Below are 27126 nucleotides of genomic sequence, written 5' to 3' on the forward strand. Positions count from 1 at the left end.
CAGATCTCAACTGTGAACACCTGAAATGCTGAAAAAATCCTATTAATTTAATAATGTTGTAGTTTAACTGATTTTTTTGTTTGTTTTACATTTCAGCATTTCTTTATTGTTTTGATTGGTGACTTAAGTGAACTGAAACCCAGTTATTATTTTTTTTTTACAAAAAGAGATGCCTGAAAACTGTATTTATAATAAATTCTCATTGTTCCCATTATTTAAAAATACTACGTATTCATATACTCCTGAGAAGAGACTGAGAAATGGTATTGCCTTCTTTAAGAATCTTTGCTGAAAATGCTATTACCATTGTGTTTAAAAAAAATCCATCATTTGTCAGAAAATGTTCCCATATATTAATTTTTGATGCCATGGTCTCAGTATTGTAATCATATTTTTGTAAGGCATTCCTCTGTGCTTATAACTTGTACCTCAAGATAGTGCTTATTCTCTAGTCACACTAATATGACATGGACATTTATTTACTTATTTATTTATTTTTGACAAGGCGAAAAGGAGGTCTCTAGTTCTAATTTAAATATCAAGAGAATTTGTACATAAGAGCTACATAGTTTTATTGCTATTTCTAGTCAGTAATCTGTGTTTCCTCTTCTACAGAATTTTGGACATAGTCACAGTAATTCTTAAGACTTCATGTCATAGCACACTAGGCTAGGGAAACAGCACATATTTGAACGTTTTAAGGAGTACTGGATCCACGTGCATATTCTGTAATGCCGGTGTCATCCTTTGACATTGCTTCTGTATTATGCTGTTCTTTAAATGAAATAGATGTTCAAAACTAGCTAACTATAGTTTAAATGTCTGACTCTTTTCTTGAAATGTTAAAAAGGTTCAATAATCTGAAATAATAGTTGTATTTCCATGTTTGTGTCTGTAGTAATGGCTTCTTTTGCTTCCAAATCCCTTTGAGTGTGGGGTGTCTGCAAAATAAATGACTGACAAATACATTCACATGATCAAGTTACTTTCAGATTTTACATAGCAGCAGGTAGAAGATGTAAAATATCTGTTATACACTATTATTTTTGAATCTAATATATCAACAAAGTGGAGTAACCTGTAAAAGTTGCAAATAGCTTTGCATTTTGTATTTGCAATTTTAAAACTTCAATTTAAAGATCCTCTTTTTTTTTTTTCCTGTTGACCATATTTTTTTACTGTTGTTTTACTGAGGCAACAAATTCTCACTTCATTTTCTATCTTCAAGAGGAGCTCAATTAAGGAAGCCCTGGTTCTTATTTGCATCTTAAAACAAAACTTTGCTTTGCTTTCACTTTTTACTTCCTCTTTACTATATTGCTTACATTAATTTTGAACATACTTAAAAGATAACAAAATGTCTTATTAGCAGTGCATAATAGGTCTTATTAAGAAGTGCAAAATGTCTTATTAACACGTACACCTAGGCATTTTGGAAATGTCACCTTGTAGTGTTCCCTACTGCTTCTTCCAGGAAGAATGCACTTAATGAATTTTCTGTTAGGACAGCTCTGGCACTGTCTTTTCCTCATTACTTGCTATAGTAATTATGCTAGCAGAAGTGCAGGACTGGCTAGTATAAAGAAAATGCCTATAAGGAAAAAGTAATTATGACAGGAAATTCACTTGCAGAGCTTCCATCAGACACCTCTGTAGGTGTCTCATATTTATACACTTTTTTATTTCACAGTCTATTTATCTAATCATAAGCAATCATTCTGAATTGTTTATAAGGGAATTTTGTCTCATACATTTCAGAAAACAAACAGGATTTTATTTATTTATTTATTTATTTATTTATTTATTTATTTAATGTAAGAGGTACAGTTGATCATCCAGAAACTCATATAAAAGGTTTGGAAGTAATTTTTGTTTCCAATTTTTTCTTAATGAAAATAGATTATTTTCTTTATTTTAATTATTTCAGAGTAAACATATTTAATGATGACAATCTGATGATCATCACATTATAAATACTTTAAAAAAAACACACAAAGCAAAACAACAATAACCTTGGAGAAGTGTCTCAGAGGTGCCTTTTTTCGATATAACTATATATAATTAAATAATATTTATAGTTGTATTGTTCTTGTTTATGATGATTCAATCCTTTTAAGTTTTTCCCATGCTGTAGTCATAGCCATATCCACATCCACATAAAACTGCCTTACATCATTTCTCAAAAGGAAAGAGAAAAAACATCCTCCCCCATATCTAACAAATCTTAAGTATTCCTCTGAGGATTCAGAGTTTTATCTACTGAGGAACTCATTTTATCTAAATATATCTACGTAAGCATTAGTCTGCTATAGTCATCCAAACTCCCCATATAGTCAATGAAAAGGGCAACTGTAAATGGCAGTTTGGTCTGTTAAGACAGGTAATGTGAATTATGTTCTGTCACCATTTTCTCTCTACTGACTGGGGAGGGAGCCATTAGACCAGGTGCTTAGTGTTTGCATGGTGAAATTTAGGTTTTGTGAATCAGATCAAAGGAATTTAACATAGATCTCTCAACTCCTGATCACCTGAATATTTCAAATACATTCTGTGTGTTAGCACAGAACAACAATTAGCAGAAAAGTGAAGATGCAAGTTAGATACTATCTAACAAAATCTTGTTATTTCTTCACAAACAATAAATTTCCCATATAGCAACTTTTCTTGTGATACTTCCTTTATTCTTAACCAGATTTTAAAATATTTTATTCATGGTTTATGTCCAATTTCTTGTTTGTACCTTATTTTATTATTAGAGATGAACATTCATGTTTGTTTTTAAATTGCAATATAAAAGAATTTGAGTCTAACCAAATGGAGCATATTTAAATACTACATTACCATATTTTCTAGTGGAATGTACTGTCAGTTTTTTGGTCCACATAAAATAAATATTACATTAAAGGAAATGGTTTTATATGCATAGTTATTTTTATTACCAGAAACAACTCTGCTTTTATGCTTCTGTGTATTCTCTTTGCCTTTCTGTGTCTTCATTAGTTGTGATTTAGAAATGAAATATTGCATGTTATAATCCAGGAATATTAGAAGATACATCAGGAGCAGGTGAACATGTGTATTATTTAATCTACAGCATATTGCCTGATTTTTTTTGTTGAAATATAAAGTAGATAATGAAGAACACTATTTCAAAATCTGGCAGGTCTACCATATTTATTGTAAAGGACCTGTGTTTGATCACAAAACATAAACTTGGATATTTTGTCAAAATAATTATACCTATATTTGTTATTCATAGCTATACATATCCTAGGACTTTAAACCACTCTCTATTATGTTTTCTTTTTAATAATTCTCTCATAAAATGTCCATTTTAAAACTTAAAAGGTTTTTCATCCTGGAATCAATTTTAGCATACATTTAAAAACATCAACAAAAATAAGAGATAGCAAAGCAAGGTATGAAAAGTATGACATTAATTTGTAGAAAGAAGCAACATATTCTCTAAGATCATTTTATTAAAAACACGTTTTTCTTTGCATTAAAAACTGAAGCAACATTATTCAAGGCTCATGTACTCTAGCAGTGTAAGTTCCTTCTGAAGTTGGTAGTTGAAGTCCTTTTCCTGTTCTAGCAGACAGAAATGAGATATGTTAGTTTTCTCTTTTAATATTGAGAAAATCTAAACAAGTAGCTTGTCTTGGATGCTTATTTTTTACAGCGCTAGAACTTGGATAAGATGAATTCTGCCATGTAGATTACAGAGATAAATGGAAGGGAAACCATTGGCTTTTGATATGCTGCTGCTGAAATAGCAGTATAGTACAGCTGATGCAAAAAACAAACAAACAAAAAAAAGTTAATTGTATACTCTTACAATGGCTGGAATCGTGTGAGTGTCTGTCCAAAAGCATCTGCCAAATTTAGTATAAACATAAAAATGAATAATTTTGTAGAAAATCACCATGACTATCTGTGTTTTCACATCAAGGTTTCTGTTTCCTAGTCTTCGCAGGCACAGAGGTGAGGTTCACTGGTTGGTAGTTCTCCAGATCCTCCTTTCTACCCTATTAAGAAATGGGAGTGATGTTTCCCTTTTTCCAGTCACGAGAGACTTCACCTGACTGGCCTGACTTTTCAATGGAGAGAGGCTTGGCAACTACTTTAGACGGTTCCCTCAGGACCCTGGGGTGCATGTCATTAGGCCCCATAGACTTGTACCTGTTCAGTTTCATCAGGTGGTCTCGAACCTGCTCTTTGTTTACAGAAGGAGGGATTTTGCTCCACCAGCCCTCACCTAGAGGTTCAGGGATTTGTGAGATTTGGGAAGCCTCACTGGCAATGAAGACTGAGGCAAAGAAGTAGATATGAACATAGATACAAACATGAAACCTACAACCACAAGTCACCAATGTGTAACTCTAAAAAGTGCATTTCACAGAAGTGTTCTTTTTGTACAAAACTCAATTAACTTTCTTACCTTATCTTAAAAAAAATGAGACTAAGTAAATTATAAATATTTTTTTCAAACTATTCTTGGGGATATATTTTTAATTTTCTGGGCAATTCATGAATAGGTATTTAGTGAAATCATAATTTAGTTTTATTAATTTTTGTAAGGAAATTTCTGCTTTTGAATTTCTGGGCACCGGTCTCCTCCACCTTCTTATGAACTGATTGTTCATACTTGCAATCTTGTCATTGTGTAATTCAACTGAAGAAAAAAATATTCATGTTTTAACTTCATCTACTTACTGATTTTTGTATTTTAATGAATTATACGGTAAAGTTTTTGATAATGTTTATAATAACTTTTTAATAATAAGAATGATTGTCACCACTCAGTGGTGATGGGCAACTTTAGTATTTGATGACTCTAAAAGATTATGACAAGGACTTCCCTCTTGGTATGACAAAAAACAGAAGTTTCTTCACTTCTTTTTCTAAATGTCTTTCTGAAATCAAATAAGACTAACTGAAATCAGTAGGAGTGCTTTCAAGCTTTACTTATGATAGTCAAATAATTTGTCTTAAGACTAGAACAGATCATATAACCTGTGATTATGTTTTGAAATAATTTTCATTTAATTGTAATAGGTCATAAAGCTTGCTTTTGAAGAGTTTGAACTGGAAAGAGGATATGATACCCTCACTGTTGGAGATGCTGGGAAAGTTGGTGATACCAGGACAGTGTTGTATGTGTAAGTACAGAACTTCAACAGTTTTCCTTGGGAATTTGTTGTTATATGTTGCTCATTCTGTATTATGAGATGTAGAATCATAGAATGGCTTGGGTTAGAAGGGACCTTAAAGGTCATCTAATTCCAACCCCCCTGCCATGGGACGCCTCCCACTAGACCAGGTTGCTGAAAACCCCATCCCACGTGGCCTTAAACACTTACACAACTTCTCTGGACAACCCATAGCAGTTCCTCACCACCCTCATAATAAAGAACTTCTTCCTAATGTCTGATCTAAGTCTCCTCTCTTTTAGTTTAGAGCCATTACCCCTCGTCCTATTGTTACCTATGTCAGGGGTGTTGGAACCAGATGATCTTTGAGGTCCCTTCCAACCCAAGCCATTCTATGATTACAGTCCCTGACAAAGAGTCCTTCCCCAGCTTTTCTGTAGGCCCCTCTAGGTATTGGAAGGTTGCTATAAGGATATATATATCTGTTTAACTTCATCATTTTAATTTATGTAATATGTTTATATAATGTAAGCTAATATAATGCATATTTAATGTAAGCTTTAAATTCAAACACTGTTAAAGAAAATGGTTCATTACAAAATTCCCCTCAGACCTTTAGAAATATCATTATGGACAGACCAAAATGTTACAGACCTAATATTAATGACCAAATACTGTAGAGAACTCAAGAGAGAGGATTTTTTTAAAGCAAATAAAATTGTTTGTAGTATCTGAATAACTTTAATTGTATATTACAAGTGACTAAAAAAAAGTCTGTAGTAATTCACATATTTGATTATGCTTGAATGAACATTGGAAACTGGCTAATTCAGGACAGTAAACAGGAGCTTTAAAAAAAAGATGGTAAGGAGAAAATTTAGGGAGTTCATAAATAGCTATATAAAAATGATTTGTTCTTGTACAAGCTTTCTGTAGTGTCTAAACTCTAAACCATTAGCAATTTTCTCATATGTGTAACCTCATAGCTGTGCCAGTGTAGCTAGATGGGAATAGGAAGGCATACCCACATTTAAAAAGGAGAAAAAATAAAAATCAAAGTTTATTGACTATTTAGCTCAAGTTTAATTTCTGGAAGAGATTGGAAAAATAATTAGAAAAAGTGTTTTAAATACATGTAAAATAACACTGAGATGGACAGATTACAGTTTATTAAAACTATCTAGTTCTAGGATTTATAGTAAACATCTCAGAAAATCTTATCTTCAACAGCTTAATTAATTAATGGAGGACATTCCTGTGCATTTTATGAATTTTAACAATTGCTTCATCTGTAAGTGTAGCTTGTTGAAAAATTAGCAATATTATTTTATGATATATGCATGCTGAGATGGTTAGCTCTAGAAATAGAGTAACAGAACTTACTGAAAATTAATCTAAGTATATTTAAGCTATTAAGTTCTGACTACAGTTGTTTATTATATTTAACAGAGTCTGGCTAGGAACTAATTACTACCCTTAGAGCTAATTCAATAGTGGTAATCATGTATGAGGTCAAGATTATCAATCAAGATTTTTCCTGCCATTGTTTTGTGGTCTTAAGTTCTTGTTAATTAAAATACCACTTCGCTTTAGAAAGTCTGCTTTACTTTGAAATGATTTTCTTTATATTTTTTTTCTTGCAGCATTTTCATTAAAACTTAATTTCCTTTTTGGAAAGTTTCCCTTAAATCATGAATCTTTATATAGATAGATAGATAGATAGATAGATAGATAGATACACACGTTTATATGTATAAAAGTTTCCTTCTTTTCCTTGATACAGAGAAGAAATAGCAAACCCTTCTGCTTATGTCAACTGCTTGAATCCACTAACAGTACATGAGAAAGAGATTTTATTTTTTTTAAATAAATTCTGATCTTTTTCTTCTTTTCCAACATAATTTGGAAACTTATTTGGGGCTTGGAAAACAATCATAATTAGTTACTTTTTTTAGCAAACAAATGGAAAACAGATCTTTTTATACATCTCATACACTATTGAATCTGACTTTCTGTTAACTTTTATTTCATATTCCTTAAAAAAAAAATCTTGTTTCTGAATCATTAAAAATATGTAAAATTTAGGAGAGAAAGAAGGTGTTGTTTTTGTTGCTGTTGTTTTTTTTTTGTTGTTTGTTTGTTTGTTTATACTCTCTAGGAGTTTCTCCCTTGATGAAAAAAAAAACCTGTCTTTCTGAAAGCTGGCTTCTCATACCCTCTGAGTCTGTTTAGAGTACTGAGAAGCTTTGACTTCATTAGTTGTATCAATTGCCACAACATTTTTAACTTCTTTCATATAGAGATAATCTATGATTGTGCATTCCCACACTGAATTGTGTTTGGTACTGCCACCCTGTTTGAATGGTCTCCAAGTCTCCATTCCTGAGCTCGCTAAACTGTCTTCAGATGGTTATGGACTGAGACAAACTAAATCTGCAAGGGCATGTATTGTCAGATGCATCAGCATTATTATAATAATAGTCTACCCTATTTTGCCATCCTCCTAGTTGAAGAAAGTAGTCCTATGTATAGAGCTATTCTTAGGAACACCCTAATAAAATACAACTTTAAACAAGACAAAACCATTCTGGTCTTTATTGATTTCTGCCCTTTTTTTTCTTTCCTGTTCGTAGTCCAGGATTCACAGATTATGAGGAAATAAGTAATGTGAAAAGTTTATTCAATTAAGGTTTTAGTATCTATACATTGTTTTATTGCTTTCCCTCTTTTTGTACAAGAGCCTTCTTTGTATCCCAATTTTGGAACAAAAAGTTAATTTCTTAATACCCTTCAGAAGAATGGGTAAGATTCTTTAAGCATTCAGAAGAAAGGGACTTAAAGAAGGAAGGGTGTATTTCAGTAAATCTGAGTAATATAACAAAATATGTTAGATATGAGTTGTACATCTCCTTGTTCACAGCCTTTCTGGATGGGATTCTAGGTTTAAGACAGAGGGGATTTCCAATAGCTTGCCTCACTCTTCAGTTCTTACCTTGCCTTCTGTTTAGCCTCTCCACTTTTCTTATGTCCCTTCTTCTAAATTGCAATAATATTGACATCTGGTCGGTGGTGTTTAAATATTTTTTTGGAGGATGATTTTAAATATGAGTTTATGTTCACTTTTCAACTTTTTTCTTGAGAAATTCTGCAGCTGGGCCACCTTCTTTCAGTTTGCACAGTATTATTTTACTTATTTTGTGTATTATTTTTTTTATCATAGTCAAGGCTGAGAGTTGGATGACAGACAGAGGTTGCAGTATGTGACTCATTTGAGCAAAATAGTCTGCTGAAACAAAAGGGATTAAGTCATTGTTAATTCATTACATCAACTACAGTTGCTGCCGTACTTCTAGTTCCTATACCAAAAGCTTTCAATACATAAAACTTTACCCGGAGCACAATACAGATGTTCACTTGTGGTTTTTGGTTTGTTTGTTTCTGCATCTGATATCAGCTTTGACAGAGATATTCTACTACACTTTTCAAGTTTGAATTTTGCCTCTACCTTTTAAAAAAAATTATCACCAAGATCTGAACAGTTGTTCATATGCAGTATTTATAACCTGATTGCATGTGGTAGGCATTTTTCACTATTAAGAGACGAAGTAATCCATAACGATTTTGGTTTTCTTAATCATTTTATTGAAACTCATCTTTTTGCATTAAGATGGCCATGCCTCCACCACTGTGAGGGTGGTGAGGCACTGGAACAGGTTGCCCAGAGAAGCTGTGGATGCCCCATCTCTGGAGGTGTTCAAGACCAGGTTGGATGAGGCCCTGGGCAGCCTGGTCTAGTGGAAGGTGTCCCTGCCCATGGCAGGGGGGTTGGAACTAGGTAATCTAGGTCTGTTCAGCCCTCAGAAAAGAAGACTGAGGGGGGATCTTATCAATGTTTATAAATACCTTAAGTATATATAACCTCTATCTATTAACCTCTTTTCAGTGGTTTGTAGGGACAGGACAAGGGGTAATGGCCACAAAATGGAGCACAGGAAGTTCTGCACCAACACGCGAAAGAACTTCTTCACGGTGAGGGTGATGGAGCACTGGAACAGGCTGCTCAGGGAGGTTGTCGAGTCTCCTTCTCTGGAGATATTCAAGGCCCATCTGGATGCCTACCTGGGCAGTCTGCTCTAAGGAACCTGCTTTGGCAGGGGGGTTGGACCCGATGATCTCTTGAGCTCCTTTCCAACCCCTACAATTCTGTGATTCTGTGATCTTTAAGGTCTCTTCCAACCTAGAATCATAGAATCATTCCAGCTGGAAAAGACCTCTAAGATCATCTAGTCCAAACTTTAACCAAGCACTGAAGTCCACCAATATACCATACCACTAAGTTCTACATCTGCACGTTTCATGAAGACCTCCAGGGCTGGTGACTCAACCACTTCCCTGGGCAGCCTACTCTGATGCCACACAACCCTTTCAGTAAAGAATTTTCTCCTAATTTCCAACCTAAATCTCCCCTGGCACAACTTGAGGCCATTTCCCCTTGTCTTATCACCTGGTGCTTGAGAGAAAACCCAGTCCCCACCTTGCCTCCTTTAAGGTAATTGCACAGTGTGATAAGTTCTCCCCAAGCCTCCTTTTCTCTAGGCTAAACAACCCCAGTTCCCTCAACCTCTCCTCATAAGACCAGTTTTTTAGACCCCTCACCATCTTCCTTGCCCTTCTCTGGACATACTCCAGCACTCTTGTAGTGAGGGGCCCCAAAACAATCTCAGTATTCAAGGTGCAGCCTCACCAGAGCTGAGCACAGGAGGACAATCATTTCCCTAGTCCTGCTGGCCATGCTATTTCTGATACATGCCAGGATGCCGTTGGCTTTCTTGGCCACCTGAGCATAACGCTGGCTCATATTCAACTGGCTATTGACCAATACCTCCAAGTCCCTTTCCTCCAGGCAGCTTTCCAGACACTCTTCCCCAAGCCTGTAGCATTGCATGGGGTTGTTTTGCCCCAGGAGCAGACCTGGCACTTAGCCTTGTTGAATTTCATACAGTTGGCCTTGACCCATCGGTCCAGCCTATACAGATCCTTCTGCAGAGCCCTCCTAGCCTCGAGCAGGTTAACAACCTAAGTCTTTATGTGATTCTGTGTCAGAATTGTAGGTGTATACAGATTATCACTGATAAATTCTTTAAGTTTTATGGTGTGATTCACCATCTTGTCTGCTATATGTTGCATTGAAACATATATACCTGTACATACCTATCACCAGTGTCATATGAGAAATAGCATTTTCCATTTAAATTTAAGAAATCATTATATGCTATTTGAATTTGATCAAATTGGTTTTAGCAAGTTCTCGTGGACACGTGCTCTGTAAGGCAGGCAAACTAACTTCCCTTATTTTTAAAAAGCATGGAAAAAAAACAAAAAACAATACAAATCTAAACAAGTGAACACAATTTATCTCACACAGTCCTTCACTTCTCTAATAGCTAATTACTTAATGAAATATTTAGGTTTCTTAGTTTTATTAAAAGTGTTTAATCATTGTTAATTCAAATAGTCATTTTTTCTAAGACTTCATATTGTTCTAATCTGCATAGAACAGCTAATTTTATCATAAAATAACTGATCAGTACATGAGAGTGATATATTGTGAACAGGCCTAAATATTATATTTTAAATACGTTATTTATTTATTTGTAATATATGCCTCAGTAAATGACTTTGCAATGTATCCTACATGCAGCCTCACTGGATCTAGTGTTCCTGATCTTATTGTAAGCATGAGCAACCAGATGTGGCTTCATTTACAATCTGATGACAGCATTGGCTCACCAGGATTCAAAGCTGTTTATCAAGGTATGAACGAAAGTAACCGTTTTAAACTTATGTTGTAACTTTCTTCATTACATCCCCCAAAAATCTACTTCAAATATTCATTTAGTGTTTTCACAGATTTACAGTTTTGTTATTGTCTCTGTTCTGTTGTTGATTAATGGATAATGGAGCTAAATGGATTTGCAAATACCCACAGAAAAACTAAAAAGGATCAGAAGTAAAAATGGAATTTAGTGTTCTAATGCTTTTTGCATGAAGGTCAATACAAAATACAGATTTCTATCATCTTTGAAAAATCTAAAATGTTACATGCTGCTAACCTGTGTAATTCTTTATATTAGATACTATTTGAAAAGTATGGTTAGTTTTGACTTTATTCAGGTAGTTACAAAACTGAAGTTTCATGCTTCAGTGAAAATCTTCACAGACCTAAGTCAAAATCAGCATGGAACAAAATCAACAGAACAGATATATATGATTGCAGAAAATAAGGAATACTTTAATTTAACAACAACAAAAGTGATTTAAAGTGTCCTACCCTCATTTGTGTTTCTTCAGCCTCAAAGAAATTAGAAACTTTTCAAGATAAACATAATTGTTTTTTTCTTGATTGTAAGTTTCAAGAGGATACATTTTCAGGTTGATTCATTTGAGTAAAAAATACTTGTTGATATGCATGTATGTATTGAAACGCCTTGAATTTTTTTGTTGCTGATTACATTGTACTCTAATGACGAAAAGAGCAAGAGGGGAAAATGTTTCCCAGTGGCCATCCAGGAAAGCAGAGATGGGGTGTTCACACCAGTATCTTTCTACAGACGGTCTGTCCATTGAAGCAGGTGGTGGTGATGACAGGGTGATATTTTCACCATTCTTTTTCCCCAGTACTATATACTTGTTTCGAACTCAAACTCACCACTGATGGTTTCCGTTCATGGAATTGTTGGCAGTATGCTAATTAGGTCATGTTGTATATTCATAAGTTGTTACATTTTTGTGCTCATATTATTGGATAATAATTATTACATTCTGTAGTGTTTTTTTTTGTTTGTTTGTTTTTTTGATGTGAGTTGAAATCTATGAAATAAGTATGAAGAGAAGGAGAAAGAAGGGGTAATACTCACGACAGTGACAATCACTTCTGATGAGAATCCACCAAAAAACTATTGGGATTTGCAGGTTCATGGCCGTGAGAATAAAAACATCAGAACAACAAGGAAAAAGTACCATCACAGGGGCACACAGAGGGTCTTGAAGAACTGTCACTGTTGCTTAAGTGAAGTGTTACAGAGTTGAGAGAAAAAAACAGATGCAGGCTTGTAACATTACTATGTCTAAGACTTTAAGGTATCACATCATGGTATGACCAAGGATCATGCTGCAACACGTTCAGCATATGCAGTTATACAGCTCAAGTATGTAGTATTGCCTAAGGACAAGGACATACTCTTTTATTTAAGTTAATCCCACCCCTTCTCATTCCTTCTTTCACTATTTCATCTTTTTTACTTGCTTAATTTTTAAGGGCTGTGTTTATTCAAACAATGTATTTTCTTTATAGAATCAGTTTTTTGAATTCTATAAAGTGGGAAGTGTGAGTATATAGTGGAAAGAAAGTACTGGTACAAGTTACATGTCTGTCAATTTGCATTTTTTCCTCAACCCAAAATTATGAACTTATCATATCTCTCTGAGAAAAAAAAATTAAAATTAAAATTTATCTGCTCCGTTATTTTCTGCTATTGTTAGTCTTCCTGAGATTTCTAATCTAAAGACTTTATTTTTGTATATGTATTTGCCTAATTTAAAAAAATAAATTAATCTTAATTTCCTTTATGGAGTTCAACCTCTAACTCCTGGGGGCTTTTTGAAAACACCTGAAGTATATACACTGTGAAATTTATATTAGTAGTAGCATCCCTATTGTGAAGTATATTGTTATCACTTGGAAAGCCAAAAGCCTTCCAATCTTGTTATAAAACCATTTGTGTGTTTTTGTAGTTTTGGAAATTAGTTCCAGCATTTTAAAATATGAAATGTTTACAATCTCAGAAATACGGGAAATGTCTTATTTCTAGGTAAATTATAACTTCTTGGTTTTACCAATAACTGTATAACCAATGCTCTCATCTCATCACTTTTATTAGAATTTTTTTTCTCTCTCTCTCTCTCTCTCTTTTTTTTTTTTTAACCACTGTCAATCCTTATATCTGTCTGTGCTCTCAATGTATCTTCTGCTGTTGGACAAGTGTAAAATCTTAAACCTCTGTCATGTCAAAGGATACCTCAATGATTCTGCTTCCTCTTTAACAGTCAAAAAACCTGTCCAGAAATAGAATCTCATGTTAATGATGGGAAAATTAATGGTTTGTGACGTGTGACCTCAAAGTCACTGTCTTTGTGATTGCAGTTAGCTAAGAAGAAAGCAAACTACAGGCTTTGATGGCTGATAAGTGGTCTGTAGAGGCTAAGTAAAGCGTATGCTTCTTGGAGCCTCTTTTTACCCGTTTGAGTTTTGCTCCAATTAGAACATGACTCCTCCTTTCCTACTATTTTTTTACAATTGATTGGCTGAATTTTGGTTCTGTATCTATCACAGTAAAATCAATTACTTTTAATTATTTAATTTTAATTTTAATTATTTTAATCTTAATTAATATTTTTAATTATTTTAATTAATATTTAATTGTTTATATTAATATTTAAATATTAAATATTTAAATGTTTACTTTAATATTTATTTATTTATTTAATATTTACAATATGTCATAGACAGCAGTTTATAGAAAATTGTCATATTAGCGGGGCTTTGTCTCACTTTAACTATGAAATTGGTTATGAAATTTTGATTCTTCTACTCACCCATCCCACGTGAGAACATGCACCTAAAAATGACATGAAATGACCACTGTAAATTAGATGATATGCTTTACAGATTAACTACAGATATGTGTCATTTAAATGGTAAATTTACTAATGTTTACAGTTTACCTAATGGACTAAGGGAATAACATTTCTTTCCATATGCTTATACCTCTTCTTTGGCTCAACTTCAGAAATATCTTACTGTCAGAAATATGTAGTAGTATAAACAACATGCTATCTGTATTCCTGTTTCTCAGATTTCTCTGAGAGATGCAACTCTACACTAGTTGGATCCACAAGAAAGATTTAAGACATAGATGCTCAGGAAATACTCACTAGTAATATTTTTGAATACAGAAGAATAGTATCACTCTATGCAGTAGAATGTGAGCTATGGAAAGCACAGTTGGCAAAATTAATATTGAGATTAGTTTGCTAAACTGACAAAACTGATAAACAGCTTCTGAGTTAGAAATATGACAGTCACCTTGATATTTATTCTGTAACGTAATTGTCATGTATTATAAGGACAAAAGTCATTTTAACTATACATAAGTACATTATTTATAAATAAAATGCAGGATGCTACAAACCACTTTGACTTTGTTGTTAAACTTTATAAACCATACTGGAACCATATTAATTTTACTAAACCAAAAATTACTAACTAATATTAAAAAAAAAAAGGCAACAACAACAACAAAAAATACTGAAGAATATTCTGCACCTAAGGTTACTTTCCTTAAGAAGCTATTTTATAGACAGTATCTGAAAGTCCTTCATTCTCTGTTACAGGTACCTAAACTTCTTAACAGAGTGGTTCAGTAAATTTCTGAAAGAATTCTCTGACGGTATCTACAGTTCCCGTGAAAAGCCCAGGAATTCTTTCTGTCCTAGCAGAAAGGCATGTCGTAATATCATACCTAAGCTTATCAAAGCATCTATACAGACATTCTTTCATGTTCAAACATTTCTTAATACAAATCCAAACAATTTGCCTGTTATGTAGATGAGATAGACAAAGCCATTGACATGCATATCCAGGCCAGGGCATATCATGTTATGCCTTGCAACAATATCACACAATGATGTCAAGTCAAGAAGTTGTTTGGCTCTGTGCACCTTCCTGATAACACCTAGGTCTCAGCCAAAAAAAGGAACTATAAGGTGAAAACTGTGCCTGAGTTTGACATATTTCACTTATGTCACGTGTGCCATAACTAAAAATAGGTGCTGTATGTCTGGTAAGGTCGAGGGTGGATTGTGCAGCAGGCTGATCATTATACCACTTCCATGATTGTACTCCCATCAACTGTACTACACTGATGCAGAAACGGATGCCACAGTCAGCTTGAACTTTTAGACATAAATGCTTTAGAATTTTATTAAGCTCGGGATTTTTCTCCTGCTCAAGCCTATAAACCTGTCAGCCTGATAAAAATATTTTACCTTTTGACTTCCAGACTTTTTGATAACATGTATAACAACATCTGCTGTTTAGAACTCACTTTTTATTCACGCCTTCACATGACTATAAAATAATGAAGTTACTTCATTTGCCTATCCTTTAGTTCCATCAGAGCATTATAAAACGAATCTGGTGACCCAATGATATAATCCTGAGCATTTTAGATAATTTGACGTTATTAAGATATCTGATTTCAGGAAGTATATCAGCCCCTGCAAGCAGCTGAAAATGTCATGTTTACAACATTAATTTGTATTGATGCTCAACTGAGCAGTAAATCTTTAAGCTCTTCATTATGTTGTTGTTAGGAAGAAGATGCTTCTTTCCTCCTGAGACTAGTAGAAAAATACTTTCAAATACATATTTCAGTTGCTCAGATAAATGCCAGCTGTCTTTTTGTGTACAGCTATAGTACTTAGTAAACCTTAAATCTTATCCATTGTAGGTTTTACAAACACACAACTAGCTTAAATAAAATCTGGATTCTTATAAGTGTCATTGCAGTATCAGTAGTGATATAAATCTGTGTTACCTCTTGGAGGAGTGATAAAACACGCTGAAAGCAATTAACAGAATTAGGCTTTTTTAGGACTCTCAGAATTAGATGTGCAGTTGGGGAAACATACAGTGTAATGTTTGGAAAGAAAACACCTTATAAGGTATTCAAAAGGTATTCAAGGAAAACTTTGAGCTTCTTAATTTACTCCACATCTTTTCTTAATTTACTCAATTTTTATTTGTATTTTTTTCTAAGATAATTAACAAGCCAGTTTCAAAATAAGTTTTGACAGTGGAGAATATCTTTGCCTGAGCTTTGTACAGTGCTTGGGGTGTCAGACAGAACTCACTTTCCTATCTAGAAAAGACATATGAACTTGAGGAATATAACATTATAGTGACACGTTGTAATAGGTTGAGTGTATTGAATTTTTATAGGTTAGCAGGTTATAGCAGGTAAGATCAAATTTCCATCTATGCCACTTTCTTTCCCAGCAACAGATGTTTAGTGTAGAACATAAATAGGGGTAAGGCTGTAGCACTGCAGAAGTCTTTCTCTCCCTCTGAAATTAAAGAAATAACAAATAAATAAATAAATAGTGTGAGTATGAATTCTTAAGTTAAATACATTTTATACCTTTTCTTCCCTTTTATACTCATTACATAACTCTGCTTCTAACATCCTGTCTTCATCGTCTTTGACACTTGCCTATGTCTTCTACCAAGTCTTCATATCTTTATGCTAATTATGCTCCACAGACATACAATCAATATCTCTTATTTGTCTGAATCTGTTTACAGATTATTGTACAGATGTTCAGTTATAATGCTTAAGCAATGTATTAGTAATGTAACCTTGAAAGTAATTCCATCTTTTTTGCTAATAGTGGAGATTCTCAATCTCCTGTAAAAGAATATGTATGCAGGAAAAAGTGTGGTATGCTGGCTGATATATCTGTGCATTTTGAATTTTGTCATTTTATTGAAGAGTACCTTTTTTAATGTGCTACAATATTTGAGCTTCAGCATTAAAAAAAAAAAAAAGAAGAAAAAAGACAAAGGATAAATCTAAGTACCCTCAATACTTTACATGTGGCTTAACAGTATACAGCATGTATTCTTTCTTAACTATATGACATGACTGTGAATGGGAAGCCTTCCTCTCCCTTCCCCTCGAGACAACAGCTGAGTCTGATTTGACATATGTGCATTCATGTTGTTTCAGTGATAGGCTCAACAAGTTAAAACTTACCAGGAGTTGAAAGTCTTTATTTGCCTCTGTATAAAAATATTACGCATTGCAACAATAACATGTTGTCAGTGAATAAGAGAGAATTGTTGTCTTTTAGTTCAGCCAGTGAAGATTATTCTTTTAGTGAAGCTTCTCTGGAAAGTAGTTTTACATCATAATTAAACACATTCCATGTAGAAAATAGTTCAAACACTTTTATTGTATTGTAGAAAGGAAAATGTTATATAGCTTTTCATTCAGGTTAATTATTCAGTATGCTTGACTTTAACATAAATGTTACTTCCAGATTCTAATTAAAATTTAATTAAAGGTTTACTACAATCATATTTTTAAACAACGTTAATGTTATATTTTTTGTAAAGGCTAGAAAGCAAAAAAATCTAAAAATAAAGCTGACGTTTTCTAAGAAAGAAGATGATGTAAATGAGAGTTAAATGTAAGCATTACCTAATTTTTAGTATTTATTTATTTTATAAATATATGTCTGAGAGCATTGTTCAAACACTTCTTGAACTCCATCAGACTTGGTGCCATGACCACTGCCCTGGGGAGCCTGTCCCAGTGCCTGACCACCCTCTCAGTGAAGAACCTTTCCCTGACATCCAGCCTGGACCTCCCCAGTCACGGCTTCATGCCGTTCCCTTGGATCTGATTACCAGAGGGTTGGGTTTAGATGGGTCTTTTTCTGTACAATGGGTATGTAGGGAGTCTGAAGTGACTGACTGTGTTTTTGAAAAAAGTCATAGTCTTCTTAGCAGATATAGCTCATTTAAAAGTTTGATAGAACAACTTCATTATTTTAAGTAAACGGAAATATGCAGTAACTTTATACCACTTAAAACTTCCCCACTTAGCTCTCTTTTAAATAGTTGTTTTTGTTATAGAAGATGCTATAGCATTTGCTCCATTACCTTAGCTTTCCACCTACATTACCTGTGATGATAATCCTTTCACTTCTTTACAAGCCAAAATAATTGTAAGAGATTAGTAATATGTATAGTGTATTTCAGAACGTGGTGAAATATGCAGAGCATCATGTTAAAATCAACAACTGAGGTTGTTTGTTTGGCGGTCTTAAGCATCCTCCATCATGTATAGAGTTTCTGCAAATGATGGTCTAAAAGAAAGATACATCACAGCTAAACAGCAACAGTTTTTTTTTTTTTTTTGAGCAATATTATGATAATTTTTATATTAGTATTTGATTTTTGTGATAGTTTTCTTTATTTTTTTCACTAGAAGGATCAAGCCCTGAGCCTGTCCTCTATTTAGGAAGTGTTTTGATGCATGACACCTGTGTTCTTGTTTTTAAAATCAACAACTAGATTTCAAATGAGCAGTAAGACAAGCATTCATATTGCTTCCTCAGTGTTGCCACTTATGTTAAGTATTATTTTCCTGTTTATATTACTTTAAGAAATCATCCTTTTTGCAGTGGTAACAAATGAATTGCTTAAATGATATGGTAGCTGACACACTTTTGACTCTATTTTTTTCTCTAACATTTACATTTTCTTTAAGTATATCCTCCTGGAGAATGTATGAATGTGATATTAAAGGTGATGATAGCTTATCAATGAAGCCAATAAACTTATAAAGAAAACATTGTTTTAGAAATCTTGCTAAATATTTAATTTGCCTCTGTAAAGGAAAATGCAATATTATTGCCATCTACTGAAAAACAGAAGGAAAAAAAAAAAAAGCAATTTCCTTGAGGCAAATATTTATCTGGCACAATAAGAAAAAAAATACATCTTTCTAAACCATCAAAACTCGAAAAATGAATAAACCACTTTGTATTTATGATGCAAATATCAAAGTTAATCTTGTGCTCTAGGAGTGCTTTGACTGGCACAAGATTTTCTATATGTATATGCATAGTGTCAGCACTTCAAGGTCACCATAAATAATTATTTTTTGTGAAACAGTACAGAATAGTTTAATAAATAAAAATATATTAAGCCTTCATTCTCATGAGATGCTGGTGAAACATGTTTATTTGACAAATTTCCCTAAAAAGAGAACATACACAAAATCTTGTTTATAGTTAAGTCTTCTTGACATCAAGTTTTAAAAAAGTAAAAATACATATTTATGCATTTATAGATATTTAAACTGCATTGCATGTATTAGTTTTGATGTGATACAAAAAGATTCATTTTTATTTTCTATGTAGAATGTACATTATTACCCTTTGATGGATTACTATTAAAGTCACCACTACCTGCATGTTTATTCTTATTCTGCATCTGTAGAAGTATATATTACTTCTGAAATATATAGTATTTCTGAAAATTAATTACAAGGTTTTCCATAATTTCAAAGGGTTTGATTCTTGTTTCATTTCAAAATTTACCCAACATTCTTCATGCTGTGGTTTTCTTATATGTGTATCAGAATACACTGCACACTCCAGAATGAATTCTGAACATTTTCTGTAAAACTTTAAAATCACTTCAACTTGCATTTATTTTTATTAGAAATAAGGGACATATGAGTTTTTCCTCTTTCTATTTAGTGACAAAAATACCCTGTTAATCATTTGATATAGTAAATATTTTTACTGATCCATAACATAACAGTTTTTCCAATTCCACAGCCAACAAACAGAGACTATATACTTTTATCACTGGAAATCTATTTTATATTATATGATACACTAAAATCATACATGGCAATATCAGATAAAGAAAAAGTGCTGATTGGCAGGGTAGCTGTCTGCCATAAAAACAAGCAAACAAACAACCTTTAAAATTGGCTCTTTCATGATAATTTTGTGAGAAATAACCTAGGAAACTGCTGATACCTTGTTTGTTAACTATTTGCTGTATGTTATTAACTTGTATATCGTTAAAAAGAAAAAGAAATGATTTATAAGAAGGAAAACAGCTTCACTTGAACATCCCTTATCGTGATGATTTTCTATTATGCAGGCAGGGCTTGGCTCAGAGAGAGGGAATGCACAGAGCCAGACGGAGCCTGACACCACAGCAGGGGCAGGGGACCCCTTACGAGAAGAGGGAATAAACAGGGTTTGTTTGTTTGTTTCTCTAAAGAGCCATAAGAGATGACATGGAGTTTGCTGCAACCCAGAAACTACCTTGAGACTGCACTTGTATTTCTAAATAGAATGTAGCTGGGGGCTGTCTTCTTGTGCTGAGGATATATCCATGTAACATGGTCCTGCAGAGGGGTCTTGTTTACCCACAGACAAATCGTGTGTGTGAGTATGTTTGTATGCCTCTTGGGGTAGGAGAGAGGTTGTTATTTCAGTGTGTTAATGCATGCTGCATTGCAGGCCATGATTCATGTTTTCATAGCATGAAACTGAAAGTATGTATCACAATTTGGGATGTGATGAGGCATGTCTGAAGATATAAAGCCTGTGGAGTAGTGCTGAGTGACTAGAGTATAGGAATGAAATTCTAATGCAGTGTTGTCCATACAGTCCACTGGGGAGTGGTCCTTAGTGCTTGCTGTCCCCTGAATCATGTCTCAGAGAATGCCGGTAGGCATCATCAGGAAGCATGATAGAGTTTACGAAGTATGGGTGGTTGGAGCTCCAGTGTTCAAGCTCATTCTTGTTCCTCGCTCTATTTAGTAGTAGAGATTTAGGCAGAGTAGCTGGCCTAAGAACAATCTAGGAAGAAAGCACTTGCACAGCAAGGTCACAGTGGGAAGAGAAAGAATGGTGCACCAACTTTTTCTTTCTTTACACATTTCAAAGAATAGCTCTGTGCTGTCTCTATAAAAACTTTGTTTCTTTTGGTGTTTCTTAGCAAAAAATGCTATGTTTTCAGATATTGTTTATTCAATAACAAGTCTACACGTGTAGTATTATATCAGTACCCAGATTACTTAATACCTCTTGTTTAGTTTCCTAAATAGTTTTTCATATTATTAATTTGGGTAACTTTGTTGCAAAATTATTGTTTGTTTTTGTACTTACAGGTATGTTTGTGTGTGTGTGTTTTGTGTGTTAACCTGGTAGGGACAAGGAGAAAGAAAGATTCTCCACTTTTCATTCGAGTAGCCAGATCTGGTGGGACAGTCTTCCCACAGCTGAGATGCAAGCCTTAGGGTCAAAGTGGGGAGAATCGATTTGCTTTGAATCACTGGAGCTGGCAGGCTGGTCTATATGCACAGATGGTGCCTTGACACTCGTCCAGTCCATTATTGCTAGGATGCTGGTGTATGATATCGGTGCGCTTCATGCGAACCTATGCCTGCTCCGGATGCCATCTAGATCCTTGGAGGCCTGGTCCAGTTCACTGTAGACCACCTCCACCAATTCCCAGTATGTTTGTTTTGTAAAAGTGATGCCTTATTAAAGCTACACTGGAATTTAATGCTATGAACTTCATGATATTTTCATAAAATGGATTCATTTTTGCTGTTGTTGAGACCAAATATTTTTGGAATTTCCTGTACATAGGCATTTTTCCATCTTCTAAACTCAACTGAAAGCTTACTATTATCTCATTAAAATCAGTCTGCATTTTTAGGATTTTGTTGAGGCTTTCGATATGCTTCTAAATCTTAGATTTATGGGAAATGCAGACACTTTTTTTTTCATTCAGACACAAAGATACCTATTTGCAAAATACTCTGTCAAAAAAAAAAAAAAGGTTTGTTTCACTAAAGAGTTGTTTCAAAGTTCTTCAATACTTTATTCTTTCCAAGTCCTTTCACCCGCTGTGTGATTTATCCATTCAGCTCATAAACAGACATTAATTTCACACGTTGACTAAAATTGATTTGACATGCAAACACCTCCACCTGTTACAAAGTCAGCATATCCTCCAGAGCAGCCTTTTTACAATGCTCTCTTGCTTTATTAGCAATTTAGATGAAAGCAGGTTATTATTATTCAAGATAAAATAATGATTTATAAAGATTTATCTTTCTGTGCAATTTAAAAAATGATAGCTCATAATTCAAAATATTGACAAGAACAATTTTAAGCCTTTTTTTGTAATATATTTGTTATATACATGATATTATGTAAAAATAAGACCCATTCAGAGTATTAAATATCTGAATTGCTGAACTAGGTTAACAAAAAGATATAATGACCCCCTAATTTGGTATTGTGTGTGCTTGAATGTTGGTTTTACATCTAAACACTCTTCTGAGTGTATAATATTATTCAGTTTTATTGACCAGAAAATGGATCTTCTAAAGTGTGTAGTCTTGGAATTTTCTGAACATAGCTCATAGAATGAAGATTTCTAAATTTGAAAAGTAATGAACTACATTAAATAGGCTGTTTATGGAGATAAGGCTATAAAGTATATGCTGATCGTAGGTGAAAAACATATTAATGTAGTAACTAACATGGTATAGTTTCAAAAATGAATTAAATTTGGACAGCAGTACAAATGACCTGCACTGGCCACAGTTTCAGTCTGTAATATGATCTTGCAAAAAGAAACAAACAAAAACACATGGCATTTGTAATAATTCTTCATTTAATTACAGACCAGGAATCTACTCTTTTGTACCCCATCCTCTACCCTGACTTTCCAGGCATGGACAATCCTTTTTTGAGTAGGAAATGCTATACTCTTCATAGAAAGATTTTAAAGCAGCAATTTCTTTACAAATCAATTGTAGAGTTGATATTATTTTATATATATATATATATATTTTTTTTTAAGGTCCCTTTGTTTTTCCTTCCAGTGTCTGAAAGACTGCCTTAGTGGTTAAGGAACTTTTAGAAAGCAGAGTACTATTTACTTCGAAACAAAATCATTACAGTTAGGACACATAATAAAGCAATAAAAGTTTTACTGCTATACAAGCAATATCAGTTATAATATATAAAATAAATGAAGTACACGACTCCTTGTAGAGACAGATGCAGATTGGTTTCAGTCAGTGTCTTTAGATATGCCTGTTGATCTGTTTGTCCTCTCTTTTGAAAGGAAAAAAAAAAAAATGATGATTTCCCTCAGGAAGTGACTATATTTGGGTTTGTTTAGATGCTGTAGGGTGGTATCAGCATGTGTGCACTTGCATAACCATCCTCATAGAACTAAGAGCACACAAACCTTTTGGCTTTTTCCTATCATCTGCAGCACCCTACGTGCTGTCTTAATGGTTCTGCCATTTCCAAGTCTTACATTTATTGGCGCTTTTTATTCTCTAATGTTTTTATTGCCTCTGCGTGAAATAGTTTGCAAAAGAAGTTTTTGTACAGTCACCTTTTATTGACTGATACAACATTATAAAATTTTGAATCTGTTAATGCTTCTATTGTTTTGCATTACTATGCCATATAAACATTACTGAATTTCAGTATCATTTCTCAAACTTACTCAGCTTGCAACTGCACTTTTTTGGATTTGTGATTCCAAATATTATGATAAACAGTTGAGTTCAGTTCAAAACATAATCCACTGCTTCGATGCACTTCCATAGGCTTCTATTTTGCTATTTTTCTAACAGCAGTATATAGAGAAAAAAAGATAAATTTTAAAGGATTTTAGCAAGAAATGTAAGTCAAAGAAAGCTTTTTTTTTTTTTTTCCATTCATTTTCAAAAAGTGCTCAAGGAAAGTGGACACAACATATTTGTTGTGATTGTCTTCTTATCTGCTAAGATTGCAATTATATAAAATAAACTGAGTGTATCTGGTCTATTTGCTTCTCTGTGCTATAGATATTTGTATGGAATATTAGGGTGCTTTCACCAGAACATGCACCTTGTTAGGAACCACTAAGATGTATATTTACATTTTGTTTTTATGTTTGTTGCAATGAGTTAAAGCCATTGCCATTCACTGTTATGTTGTATAATGAATACTTTCCCATGCTACCACATCACAGTCCTCTGCTTCATATTAGAAGCCATAAAAAGATTATCTTAATTAAAAAAAAAAAAAAAAAAAAAGTTTGGAATGGATGGTATCTTAACTAAAGCTACACAAATGTACTATGAGCAACACATACAATCTCTGTGTAGGATGAAATGTAATAAAGAAAGGCATTGTAGGCATCACCCTAGTCCGCATCCAGGACTTTCCTTTCCAAACTGAAACCTAATGTCACTCTACCATTTCCTTTGTATGTGTACTGTATCAAATTGTAAATGCATGTAGAAATCAGACAACTTTTATTATTTATATTTATAGTATTTATCAAAGGTCTTGTCTGGAATATTTCACAAGTTCTTCATACTACCACAGGACTTTGTATGTTAGTTTTTGGTTTTGATCTTTTTCCTTTCACTTCAATTGGACAGTTAATAGTGGCGTAGTAGAGTTAGACTCCATCAGGGTCTCTCCTCCTCTCTTGTGCCCCCAGCATAAACCAGCCTTTTTTCTTTTTCTTCTGAGTGTGAAACTTTAAAAGCAAAATGTCAAATGGATTTTTCCACCTGAGATTTCCACGCTATCTATGCAAAGTGAAATAGATGGTTGAAAATTTCCATGAAGACTCTGTAACACACTTCTGTGAAATTTTAGTTGATTAATCATTTTCACTGAAAAGAACACATTTATTTATTTTGTTGTTTGTATACTGTAACAACAAACTAATTACATGTACAGGTATACACTGGTTCGGTATGGTTATGTGAAATACTGTACAGATCTCCGTATGGTATGTTTTAGAAGGCTGCACTCTGAATCTTGTCAAAATCTCTTTTGCTACCTACCATCAAAACAAAATTTATACTAGAAATTACCTCAGTTCCAAATAGTAATGAATTGAAGACTTCATTTTCTGGACCTCTTTACATAATCTTTCAGAAGGAAAGACAGAATTCTTTCCAGTCTCAACCAAGTGTTAATTTAAGTCAAGCTATTTCTAAGAATTTTTAAGTGATATAAAAATAGTATTCTACTTTGGAAGCCACCAGCTTCCAAAACAAACATTTTTGGTTTGAGAATTGACTGCTTCTATAATCTGCATCAGAAGCATACCAATCTTGAAGATTAAACACATCCCACACATACAATTCCTTTTAATCTTCATTTTCTTTAGTGAAACTGGACTCTTTCCTCTTGGTATTTAAAGGTTAGGAACACCCATTGTAAGTACGTACCCATATGGTGCAGAACTAAGGGAAAATAAGGTTTATCTAACACTAACTTTTGTTTACAAAATTCTGAGCTGACATAGGCTTGGAATTTTGATGGTTGATTTTTCCTTTGGAAGGAGTATGAGAAAAAGCAGTACTTCTATGGGCCCATATGCACAGGAGGACATTTACACCCACAATATGCTTCATAGGGCTATAGCACCTTCAAAATACTATGGCTACTACTGATCAACTGTTTTTTCTGTAATAGCATTTATATAACAAATTGTTAGGAATGGGCTAAGAAAGTATATGCTAAGCTAATTGAAGCACTTCTGTTGCCTAATGACAATTCATATATTCACATTTATGCTTTGAGATACTCTTACTATCTAATTTTCATCCATTTAATATGTGCTAAATTGATTTTCTGTGATGCCAGTTCTTAATTAGGATGTCATGTGTTGCTAATTTAAATGGCTTAAAGAAGACAAAATGCACTGTGAAGTTTATAATCTAAACACCTATTGTTTGTATGACATGAGCAATTTTCCATAAAAACATGTTAACTGGTGTTAATTGTATTTTCATCCTTTAAATCTTTAGAAATAGACTCCTGTCTTGGCTATTCCATTGCTTTGCTTCAGATCGGTGTTGGCTTTACAGTCATATAAGTACAAAGGTCTATTTGCTTGCACTTTCAAAGTACTGGTAACGCATTGGTTACTTTCTGGACAAGTACTACGTCTTGTTTGCCAGGACTCAAGGTATCATATTTCTGGGTAAAGATGTTCTAGGACATTCTGTTGTAAAACAATAGAATGCACAACATTTTCACAGTTTGAGCGAACAAATTATGGACAATATGTATCAGATTTCTGGACTTGAAGTCATGAATGGTTTCAGAAGCTCCCTGGCAGAAGTATTTTCTTGTGGGTTTCTGTAATGATTGCTGTCACCTGATTGTAGTAATGGTTGGAATTAATACTTTTTCCTCCATCTTTCTTCAGAAGCTGCTGCAATATGTTACTTCCAGTTTTCTCCATGATTGCCATATGTGAAAGAACAGTTCTCTGTATCTATAGATTACTATTAGGAATTAGGATTTCCAGGAATCCATTGAAAGGTTTAATATGAAATATGTTAATAAATAATAAAGCCAAGAAGGGAACAATTTTTTTTCTCTCTTATCCTGCAAGGATACAGACCTCATATTTATAAGTGCTGTTTAGAATACAACTCATTAAAGTTCCATCTGCTTTTTAGGCATATAAGTACATTCCCTATATAAAAATCTGAAGGATTTTTGAAGTTGAATTATATGGCCAGTGCTGTGATTTTATCATTACTGGTTAAAGGCTGTAGCTTCTTTATTGAAGCAACAATGTAGGATCTCAGGACCTACCTTTGCCTGAGCTGATTTTAGCTAGTTTTAATATTGTCTATGTTCAAGTAATTACTGCCAAACACGACTATATGAATGCCACACACGATAAAGGCTTGAGAAGCCTAGGTAATTGTTGCACTAGTAGAGGTTGGGGCTGTTGTACAATTTTCAGACTGTAGCTGGAAACCAGTGGGAAGGAAGCAGACAGGGATAGAAATACTGAAAATTAACCTGTCATTGTGCCTGCAAGCTCAAAATTAATTGTTTCCATATTTATGATTCTGCAGTTGTTGATAATGAATTTCATTGTTATTTCATCAGTCAGTTAGTTGAGATAATAAACTTCTCTGCAATGAGTAACAGAAAGCTTCTTACTCATTCCTGTTCAAATTTGATCTGTGTCTACCCTGGACAATCATAAAATTGATCATAAAAAAAATAAATATTTTTTTCTTTGTGATTTTTTCTGTATTCTCTGATAGAATATTTAAGTACACAGCAAATATTAAACTTAAAGAACAAAGTTGTCAAATAGATTTGATTCTTTTTTTCCTTCTTGATTACTTCAAAGCTTTTTTATATGTATGGTATTGTGTTATTACCAAGAAGCCATCTCTATGCTATGATAACAGGCAGTTAGTTTAAATAGAATTCCTATAGAAAAAAAATCATGTTGGCTTTCCAT

General features: G+C 33.6%; 1 protein-coding gene across 7 annotated transcripts in view; it reads left to right on the top strand.

Moving 5' to 3' along the window:
• Window positions 1–27126, top strand: part of CSMD1 (CUB and Sushi multiple domains 1) — a 1150295-nt gene that overhangs the window by 825998 nt on the left and 297171 nt on the right. For all 7 annotated transcript variants that reach the window (XM_048078081.2, XM_048078083.2, XM_048078082.2 and 4 more), the window contains 2 exons: window positions 5059–5162; window positions 10855–10967. In XM_048078081.2, the coding sequence (XP_047934038.1) occupies window positions 5059–5162; window positions 10855–10967 (217 nt within the window). The remainder of the gene's footprint in view (window positions 1–5058; window positions 5163–10854; window positions 10968–27126) is intronic.

Source organism: Anser cygnoides, chromosome 3 (assembly GCF_040182565.1).
Source record: "Anser cygnoides isolate HZ-2024a breed goose chromosome 3, Taihu_goose_T2T_genome, whole genome shotgun sequence".
In the NCBI taxonomy this organism is placed as follows: Eukaryota; Metazoa; Chordata; class Aves; order Anseriformes; family Anatidae; genus Anser; species Anser cygnoides.